General features: G+C 41.7%; 1 protein-coding gene across 8 annotated transcripts in view; it reads left to right on the forward strand.

Moving 5' to 3' along the window:
- The window catches only part of gulp1a (GULP PTB domain containing engulfment adaptor 1a), a 379864-nt gene that overhangs the window by 346582 nt on the left and 21921 nt on the right, over positions 1 to 11361 (forward strand). For 7 of the 8 annotated variants that reach the window (XM_043704094.1, XM_043704098.1, XM_043704097.1 and 4 more), the window contains one exon: positions 8519 to 8743. The exons of the other annotated variant lie outside the window; for it this stretch is intronic. In XM_043704094.1, the coding sequence (XP_043560029.1) occupies positions 8519 to 8743 (225 nt within the window). The remainder of the gene's footprint in view (positions 1 to 8518; positions 8744 to 11361) is intronic. 8 annotated transcript variants of the gene reach the window in all.

The raw sequence follows: 11361 nt of genomic DNA on the forward strand, positions 1-11361 counted from the left end.
ATGACTCAGGGATGAACAGGACTGGCAACTTAATGTTCCAGGATACAAATGCTACAGGAAAGATAGGGAGGCAAGAGAGGAAGGGGAGTGGCGTTTTTGTTAAGGGATAGCATTACAGCTTTGCTGAGGGAGGATATTCCCGGAAATACATCCAGGGAAGTTATTTGGGTTGAACTGAGAAATAAGAAAGGGATGATCACCTTATTGGGATTGTATTATAGACCCCCTAATAGTCAGAGGGAAATTGAAAAACAAATTTGTCAGGAGATCTCAATTATCTGTAAGAATAATAGGGTGGATATGGTAGGGGATTTTAACTTTCCAAACATAGACTGGGACTGCCATTGTGTTAAGGGTTTAGATGGAGAGGAATTTGTTAAGTGTATACAAGAAAAATTTTTGATTCAGTATGTGGATGTACCTATGAGAGAAGGTGCAAACCTTGACCTACTCTTGGGAAATAAGGCAGGGCAGGTGACTGAGGTGTCAGTGGGGGAGCACCTGGGCCAGCGACATAATTCCATTAGTTTTGAAATAGTGATGGAAAAAGATAGACCAGATCTAAAAGTTGAAGTTCTAAATTGGAGAAAGGCCAATTTTGATGGTATTAGGCAAGAATCTTCAAAAGCTGATTAGGGGGCAGATGTTCGCAGGTAAAGGGACGGCTGGAAGCCTTCAGAAATGAGATAACGAGAGTCCAGAGACAGCATATTCCTGTTAGGCGAAAGGAAAGGCTGGTAGGTATAGGGAATGCTGGATGACTAAAGAAATTGAGAGTTTGATTAGGAAAATGAAGGAAGCAAATGTCAGGTATAGACAGGATAGATCAAGTGAATCCTTAGAAGAGTATAAAGGCAGTAGGAGTATACTTACGAGGGAAGTCAGGAAGGCAAAGAGGGAACAGAGGTAGCTTTGGCAAATAGAGTTAAGGAAATCCAAAGGGTTTTTACAAATACATTAAGGACAAAAGGGTAGCTAGGGAGAGAATAGGACCCTCAAAGATCAGCAAGGCGGCCTTTGTGTGGAGCCACAGGAGAATGGGGAGATACTAAATGAGTGTTTTGCATCAGTATTTACTGTGGAAAAGGACATGGAAGATACAGAATGTCAGGAAATAAATGGAGACATCTTGAAAAATGTCCATATTACAGAGGAGGAAGTGCTGGATGTCTTGAAATGCATAAAAGTAGATAAAGCTCCAGGACCTGATCAGGTGTACCCGAGAACTCTGTGGGAAGCTAGAGAAGTGATTGCTGGGCTTCTTGCTGAGATATTGGTATCATCGATAGTCACAGATGAGGTGCTGGAAGACTGGAGGTTGGCAACATGGTGCCACTGTTTAAGAAGGGTGGTAAACACGAGCCAAGGAACTATTGACCAGTGAGCCTGATCTGTTGTTGGTGGTGGGCAAGTTGTTGGAGGGAATCCTGAGTGATAGGATGTACATGTATTTGAAAAGGCAAGGACTGATTAGGGATAGTCAACATGGCTTAGTCCATGGAAAATCATGTCTCACAAACTTGATTGGGTTTTTTGAAGAAGTAACAAAGAGGATTGATGAGGGCAGAGCAGTAGACGTGATCTACATGGACTTTGGTAAGGCGTTCGACAAGGTTCCTCATGGGAGACTGTTTAGCAAGGTTAGATCTCATGGAATCCCTGGGTCCACTACTTTTCATCATTTATATAAATGATTTGGATGGGAGCATAAGAGGTATAGTTAATAAGTTTGCAGATGACACTAACATTGAAAGTGTATTGGACAGCGAAGAAGGTTACCTCAGATCACAATGGGACCTTGATCAGATAGGCCAATGGGCTGAGAAGTGGGAGATGGAGTTTAATTTAGATAAATGTGAGGTGCTGCATTTTGGGAAAGCAAATATTAGCAGGACTTATACACTTAATGGTAAGGTCCTAGGGAGTATTGCTGATCAAATAAACCTTGGAGTGCAGGTTCATAGCTCCTTGAAAGTGGAGTCACAGGTGGATAGGATAGTGAAGAAGGCGGTTGGTAGGCTTTCCTTTATTGGTCAGAGCATTGAGTACAGTGGTTTGGAGGTCATGTTGCGGCTGTACAGGACATTGGTTAGGCCATTTTTGGAATATTGTGTGCAATTCTGGTCTCCTTCCTCTTGTAAAGATGTTGTGAAACTTGAAAGGGTTCAGAAAAGATTTACAAGGATGTTGCCAGGGTTGGAGGATTTGAGCTAAAAGGAGAGGCTGAATAGGCTAGGGCTATTTTCCCTGGACTGTCGGAGGCTGAGGGGTGACCTTATCAAGGTTTATAAAATCATGAGGGGCATGAATAGGATAAATAGACAAAGTCTCTTCCCTGGGGTCAGGGAGTCCAGAGCTAGAGGACGTAGGTTTAGGGTGAGAGGCGAAAGATATAAAAGAGACCTAAGGGGCAACCTTTTCACGCAGAAAGTGGTAGGTGAATGGAATGAGCTGCCAGAGGAAGTGGTGGAGGCTGGTACAATTGCAACATTTAAAAGGCATCTGGATGGGTATATGAATAGGAAGGGTTTGGAGGGATATGGGCCGCGTGCTGGCAGGTGGGACTAGATTGGGTTGAGATATCTGGTTGGCATATACAAGCTGGACCAAAGGGTCTGTTTCGATGCTGTACATCTCTCTGACTCTGTGTGACTATGACTTACTGCATGCAAATTTGTAATTTCAAACATGCTACCAGTGAGAAAGTGAGTTAGGATGCAGAAGTCAAGTTTTAAATACCAACAATTAAATGACCAAAATAATTAAAGAAAGAGAAAATGAAATGAACTTGAGAGATTAAACTTCCAGGTCAAATCAAGATGGGCAGCAAGGACTTCTTTAAATATATTTTTAAAAAGGAGAGAAGCCAATGGGAGCATAGGCTCCTCAGAGAATGAGTCTGGGGAAACAATAATGGCAATCCAGGGAATAGCAGGAGTCATTAAATAATCAAAGGGGCAAAGGGAAGAGAGAGGAAATTCTTGCAATAACTAATAGTTCAGAAACATTGCTAGGGAAACTAATGTGTCTCCTGGACCTGGTGGTGTGCAGGAAAGGAAGTAGCTGCAGAAGTGGGGATGTATTGAGAACTTTGAAACTTCCAAGAATCCTTCGAGCCTGGGAAAGTCTCGGCTGATTGGAAACCTGTCCATGTGACACCTTCTTATAAACAAGAAAAGAGACAAAAACAGCTAACTGCAGGGCAATTGGCTTAATGTCAATTATTGGGGAAAGTAACAGAACTTATTATGAAGGATAAATTGGCTGAGCATTTAAAAATGAATGAAATGATCACACAGAGTCAGTATGGCTTCATGAAGTGGAAATTATGACTGAAGAATTTATGGGAATCCTGTGAAGAGGCAGACAGCAGGATAGATGAAGGGGAAGCAGTGGATATAATATATTTGGATTTTCAGAGGATATTTTGAAATGTGCCATAGTTTAGACTACTTAATAAGATAAGAGTCCATGGTGTTGGAGGTAATGAACTAGCATGGAATCAAGATTGACTAATAATAAAAAGGTAGAGTTGGGATAAAGGGTGGCAGTTTCAGGAGGGTAACCTGTAAATAATGTTGTGCCATAGGAATCAATGCTAAGACCACAATTATTTACACCATAGATTAAATGATTTGAGTGAGGATGAAACCCAGCAAAGCCAGTCCCGCTGTTCTCTCTCGCTGCCCAAATATTCTGCATTGAAGGAAGGTTCTGTAAACTCACAACAGGAAAGAAGCGGTTGGTTTCCATTTGAGAACATTTCCTCAGTCGAACTAACCTTCGGTCCCTTATAAGGTTACTCCCATCTTGAGAAAAGCTTACCTTGAAGGTCCATGACATTCCTCATTCAGCAATACACAAGGAATTTGTATCCATTAGCATTATTGTGTATTCCATGTGTGTACTTCCTTTGGACTCTTTCTGGCTTCGGTCTAACTAATCCATGCCAACCATATTCCCAAACTAAACTGTCCCACTTGCCTGCATTTGGCCCAAATCCCTTCAAACCTTTAATATTCATGTACTTATCCAAACGTCTTTTAAATGTTGTAATTGGTTGCCACTCATGTCCATTTTAAAACTCTCCTTAAACATATGTCCTTTATTTTGAACTCCCCCACCCTCGGGATAAAAAAACCCCTTGCTATTCACCTTATCGATGCCCTTCATGATTTTATAAACCCTTCAACCTCCTGCATTCCAATGAATAAAGTCACAATCTATCTTTATAACCCAAATCCTCCAGCACCACATTCTGGTAAATCTGTTCTGAACCCTTTCCAACTTAATATTATCCTTCCTGTAGCAAGGTGACCAGAACTGCACACGGTACTCCAAAAGTACTCACCAACGTCCTGTACAACCTCAACATGATGTATCAACACCTTTTATTCAATGCTCTGAGCAAAGAAGGCAAGTGTACTAAATGCCTTCTTAATCACCCTGTCTACATGTGACACAAATTTCAAAGCATTGTGAATCTGACCTCTTCTGAATGGGACTTTGAAACAAACTAAATGTAGTTGTAATAGAACATGGCAATAATCTTAGTTTCTATGTATGTTCCATTTAAGCAAATTTTGCAATTATTTAAGCATATTTAAGAATGTCAGGGCTCAATTTTCCAGCTAGGAGATGGGTGGTTCATACCATTCTGGAAGGAAGTCAGCACCATACCAACTGACATTCAACAAGGCTGACATGTAGCAATAACATTCTCCAGGTATGCTCAAGCTGGCAAGGGTTGGATTTCTGCCCCTCGGTGGAAGGACATTCCACTTCAGAGCAGACAGCCAATCCCACCAGTTACAGCCTGACTACTGGGAATCTCTTTGGACTGTAGGTAGGCCCTGGGATGATACGGGCATGGTTACCAGACTCTAGTAGGTCTTGGGTTTGGACAACAGCAGATCAGTGAGTCTGAAGATGTAGGATGAATGAGCAGGCAGGGAGGAACAAAATGAGGCAGTGGGGGAGGGAGGCATTAACAAATTGTAGTGGAGAGGCAATGTCCCCACTGCTCACAAGAAACGCCCCAAAAAAAAGTATCATCACCATCACTCTGTTTTGCCTTTCCACAAAATCAAGTGAAAAAGAATCATCTGTCTGAGTCTTACAGTGCCTTCTGCCCACCAGGTTGTGAGCACCATGCCAGGGAAGGATAGAAGGCAAAATACTGGACTCCCATCCACCATCTTTGATATGGCCTCTGCTGTGTAATAGAGACACACAGTTTGAGTGAGAAGCTGTAAAATAGAACTCGTGGTACTTTTTGCTGCTTTACACTCTTAGTCCCTATGGCTCGACGTGATTAAAAGCATAAGAATAGAGATAAAGAAAATCTGCACTGAATTTGAGTTAGAAAATTAGAGTGGGCTGTAAAATGAAAAATGATTAGATTTTGGGTTATTTTGCAACATTTGATATTTGAGTACAGTGATGGGAAGAAAATTAAAAATTGTATTTAACAGCATTAGAAGATAACAACCACTTCAAAGTCTGTGCCATGACTTTTCCAAGAACTGCATGCAGTATTTAATATCCAAAAGTGTAGACTTGCTTAAGACACCAATAAGTAAATACAACTAGAGCTTAACAAACCATGGTCTAATATTGTGTAGCTGCACGCAGACTAGTCTGGCTACAGCTGTCAACTACTTCAACCAGTTTACAGTTTTGTGCTTTCTCACCATCAACTTAATTTGCACAGTGTACTTTCAAAGGTCAGTAAAGACACTAGAGAGTCAATTTTCTTCTGCTTTGAAGTCAGAATGCTACAAGATTGGCTGGTGAAAGACAAAGAGCAGTATGGAAGGTATGGCCTGAGTTTAAAGGGAAGTATGAACCAGTGTAGATTAATCCTATTACAATGGCTCGACCTTCCAAACATATACATATTCAGGTGAAAATCATAGTCTGCCTAAAATGCAGAGTTTAAAGGAAAGGAAATCAGCCCCTGCTGAGTACATGCCCAATCTACTTAGCCAGTCCTTGTAACAAAATCCTTTGATGAATTGGATCAACCCCATGAACCTTGTTTGGACTTCCACCAATGCCAGTATATCTTTTCTTAGTTAAAAAAAGAGGGTCAAAGTTGTTCACTGTATTATGGGTGCCCTTAAACAGAGCCTTGATTTAGCATTTGCTAAACCACTTCAGATGATAGTTAAGTGTCAATCATGTTACTGTGGTCTAATGTCACATGTAGGCCTGACATTAGTGACCCAGGTGAGCTTTTACAACAATGTCATGATTGGTCATGATCACAATGATTAAAATTGGCTTTATATTCCAGATAGTTACTTACGTTTAAATTCCACCAGCTCTCATGGTATAATTTGAACCCATTTCTCCTGATATTAGCCTGAGCTATTGGATTACTAGCCCAGTGATATGACCTATGCCATTCACTTAATGTGGTAAGCAAACAACAGTTACCTCTTTTTAAGATTATATGAAGGAGAAACAAACTGTCTTCTGAGACAAAAAGAGACAGAAATAGCTGAAAAAACTCAGCACGTCTGGTAGCATCTGTAGATAGAAAGAAGATTTAATGTTTTGGTTCGAGTGACCCTTCCACAGAACTTAGCTTCTGAGATCCAGCATTCTATATTAGGCGTTGGGCTGATATTAATTGTCTAATTCTGATTTATTTCCCAGAGATCATATGGTTTTCTCTCCATTTTCAAAAGGTGGAAATTGAGTGAATAGATTAAGGGTACAATATTCTAATGTCATAGAGTCATAGAGATGTACAGCATGGAAACAGACCCTTTGGTCCAACTCACCCATGCTGACCAGATATCCTAACTTAATCTAGTCACATTTGCCAGCACTGGGCCAATACCCTCCAAACCCTTCCTATTCATATCCCCATCTGGATGCCTTTTAAATGTTGTAATTGTACCATCCTCCATCACTTCCTCTGGCAGCTCAATCCATACAAGTATCACCATCTGTGTGAAAAAGTTGGCTGTTAGGTCACTTTTATAACTTGCCCCTCTCACCCTAAACCTATGCCCTCTAGTTCTGGACTCCCTCACCCCAGGAAAAAGACCTTGTATATTTATCGTATCCATGCCCCTCATGATTTTATAAACCTCTATAAGGTCATCCCTCACCCTCCGATGTTCCACGGAAAACAGCCCCAGCCTATTCAATCTCTCCCTATAGCTCAAAACCTCCAACCCTGGCAACATCCTTGTAAATCTTTTCTGAACTCTTTCAAGTTTCACAACATCTTTCCGATAGGAAAGAGACCAGAATTCCACGCAGTATTCCAACAGTGGCCTAACCAATGTCCTTTACAGCCATAACATGACCTCCTAACTCCGATACTCAATACTCTGACCAATAAAGGAAGGCATACCAAACGCCTTCGTCACTAGCCTATCTACCTGCGACACTATTTTCAAGGAACTAGGAACCTTCATTCCAAGGTCTCTTTGTTCAACAACACTCCCTAGGACCTTACCATTAAGTGTATAAGTCCTGCTATGATTTGCTTTTCCAAAATGCAACATCTCGCATTTATCTAAACCAATCTCCATCTGCCACTCCTCAGTCCATTGGCCCATCTGGTCAAGATCCCATTATACTCTGAAGTAACCTCCTTCGCCATCCACTGCACATGCAAACTGACTAACTATACTTCCTATGTTCACATCCAAATCGTTTATATAAATGACAAAAGCAGTGGACCCAGCGCTGATCCTTGTGGCTCACCAGTGGTCACAGGCTTCCAGTCTGAAAAGCACCTCTCCACCACCACCCTTTGTTTTCTACCTTCGAGCCAATTCTGTACCCAAATGGCTAGTTCTCCCTGTATTGCATGAGCTCCAACCTTGCTAATCAGTCTCCTATGGGGAACCTTGTCAAACACCTTACTGAAGTCCATATAGATCACATCCACTGCCCTGCCCTCTTCAATCCTCTTTGTTACTTCTTCAAAAAACTCAATCAAGTTAGTGAGACATGATTTCCCACGCACAAAGTCATGCTGACTATTCCTAATCAGTCCTTGCCTTTCCAAATACATGTAAATCCTCTCCCTCAGGATTCCCTCCAACAACCTGCACACCACTGACGCCAGGCTCACCGGTCTATAGTTCCCTGGCTTTTCCTTACCACCTTTCTTGGTACCAACTTAACCAACGTCCAGTCTTCCAGCACCTCACCTGTGACTATCGATGATACAAGTATCTCAGCAATCACTTCCCTAGCTTCCTACAGAGTTCTAGGGTACACCTAATCAGGTCCTGGGGATTTATCCACTTCTGTGCCGTTTAAGACTTCCAGCATCTTCTTCTCTGTAATGTTGTAGAAATTGTTAATATTTTTTCTGCAAAACATCACTATTTATTTTATTAAGCAAATTAAATTTGAATATTATTCCATTAACAATCTAACGCATGATTGAAACTAGTGAACAGAGCATGAACGTTATACCAAGTGAATGGATCAATGTTAGTTTCTCACAATCAACAGTTCCTTCTTTTTGTTACTTTCTTCACAGCTGTTACACTTCAGTTCTAACAAGCAACTGCAGTTGTGTCAGAGGCCACCAACTTTCTTCTGGTCCCATGACATGGAATATGTGTCATTTCCTGAAATAACCTCTTTTACACTTAGCCCAACAAGTCCTTCTGGCTCCAGCTTAACAGAGAGTCTACTAACACCACCTTCACCCAAACACGCAACTCAACGAGCACTGAATGGATTTAGTATTCCACGACCTCGTGTAATTTTAACATGCATGTTTTCTACTGGTTAACAATTCTGTTGCATTGCTTATTTTATGCATGTCTCATTATGTTGGTCATGATGGGGAGAGGTCTGGAGGCTTTCCAGCACTCTGACTTGTATAGTTTGCTAACAGCTTGACCAATTTTGATTTAAATCCTATGCATGTAGCATGTTTGTATTTTGATGAGAGAATTGCTGACAGATAATGTCATTTATCTGTGGGCATGTACATACACAACTGAATAATTCAGGAATCTGTACGCAGGACTACTTTGCACTCCTTTTACACCCTATTAATGCACAAAAGTTAAAATGCCCAATTGTTGTATGACAAAAAGACATACCAAGCATTACACAACCAAACTAATTGATTATAATATCTACCTTGCTGCACAGCTAATTAATTAAAAATGTCAAAATCTTTTTGATAAACTTATCAAGTCACTGTCAGTACCACAGCGTTTAGCAAAATGGCTTTTAAATGCAAATGAGAATTGTAGGTTTTTAAAAAAGATGACATTGTTTAATATTTTCTCTGCAGCTCTTCATAATTCTTTTAAGAGTAATGACAGTTGGATTATGGGCTTTCATTCTAATTTGCAGTTAAGTCAAATGCCCAAGTCAAACAGCTGCAGTATGTGATGAGCAGTGTTATCTTTACAGAAATCATACTCCCACACAGTCTGAAATTCTGTGGAACTGGCAGCAACTTGGAAGTCTTACTGAAACAAGTTGTGTTTCAACAGCTTGACAAATAGAACAATACTTAAAGATGTTCATGTGAATTGACCTTAGACATAGCATTGGGTTAGTGCCTAGGGATTGCATTAAAGTTGTTCTGTCTTTCAATTATATTTTTCAACACAAGTCATTCCTAATTGAGACTATCAACTTAAATAAAAGCTTACAATGCTGTACAAACTTGTAAGGGCACACCTCCACAAATCAGAACCTTAGACCATGTACAGGTCTTTAGCTTTTTTACACTTGAGATTGTGATTTCCATTAAATAATAAAGTACACCTTAAGGGTAGTGATTTAAACTATTAATCATCAAACGTACCTCTTCATATTGCCATACTCATGTGTTTCTAGTTATCGAAGTGTTTATTTTAGTGTCAGTATACATGATGAAATACGTTAGAGTTAGTTACACAACTGAGTTTCAGATTACATGACAAGATGCAAAAAACAAAATATGGACCATTCTTGAGTATTAGGCCACAATTTGCTGTTAGGGCATTTAGCTACATTTCGGTCAGGATTTTACTGATGATGTCTGAAAAACTTACTAAAAATCATCCCCATCCAGGTTGAGCTTTTCCTTAGCCCTTTCATCCTGTGAAAAATGTTAATTGGATGAAGGCTGGCCTTGTGCTCCATCTGAAGTGGAGGTCCCACCACCCAGAGTCAACCTGATTGGCCAGCTGCTTTGATCCCAGCAGCACTACCATGAGCTGAGGCCACTACTGGGAATTCCATAAAGTTCTCAAAGAGCAGTAGCCATGTGACAATGAAGTTGGGGGAAGTAGGGAGGCATCGTGGGCAAGAGTTCTTGGCACAGGTAGATTGAGAGGCCCTGAGGGAAGCTGAGGGGAGGGAAATGGATGTCTATGAAGTCCTGACTGTATGTGGAAGCTGACGGGGAAGTTGAAACTTCCGAAACGCAATTACCCAGTGTCTGGAATTCTCCAATTAAGTTCCCCCAGCACTGACTTGGAGCCAGACACATAAGGTTACCTTTAAAGCAATTAAAACCTGCCCTAAAGGTCAAACTGAAACTGACCTCAGTGCAGCATTCACATAACACCCCCACTGAACACTCGACTCAATATCCTAACCTTGCCTCAGAAACAAATTGACCCACTCACCCACTTGGCTATAACCTATATCCCGTCATCCACTTGCCATCTGTAACTAGTCACTTGTAGCTGAAGCTGAAAATGTGTTGCTGGAAGAGCGCAGCAGGTCAGGCAGCATCCAGGGAACAGGAGAATCGATGTTTCGGGCATAAGCCCTTCTTCAGGAATGAGGAAAGTGTGTCCAGCAGGATAAGATAAAAGGTAGGGAGGAGGGACTTGGGGGAGGGGCGTCGGAAATGCGATAGGTGGAAAGAGGTCAAGGTGAGGGTGATAGGTCAGACTGGGGTGGGGGCGGAGAGGTCAGGAAGAAGATTGCAGGTTAGGAAGGCGGTGCTGAGTTCGATGGATTTGACTGCGACAAGGTGGGGGGAGGGGAAATGAGGAAACTGGTGAAATCCGAGTTCATCCCTTGTGGTTAGTGGGTTCCAAGGCGGAAGATGAGGCGCTCTTCCTCCAACCGTCGTGTTGTTGTGGTCTGGCGATGGAGGAGTCCAAAGACCTGCATATCCTTGGTGGAGTGGGAGGGGGAGTTGAAGTGTTGAGCCAGAGGGTGGTTGGGTTGGTTGGTCCGGGTGTCCCAGAGGTATTCTCTGAAACGCTCCGCAAGTAGGCGGCCTGCCTCCCCAATATAGAGGAGGCCACACCGGGTACAGAGGATGCAATAGATGATATGTGTGGAGGTACAGGTGAATCTGTGGCGGATATGGAAGTTTCCTTTGGGGCCTTGGAGGGAAGTGAGGGGGGAGGTGTG

The sequence above is a fragment of the Chiloscyllium plagiosum genome, chromosome 14, assembly GCF_004010195.1.
Source record: "Chiloscyllium plagiosum isolate BGI_BamShark_2017 chromosome 14, ASM401019v2, whole genome shotgun sequence".
NCBI lineage: Eukaryota > Metazoa > Chordata > Chondrichthyes > Orectolobiformes > Hemiscylliidae > Chiloscyllium > Chiloscyllium plagiosum.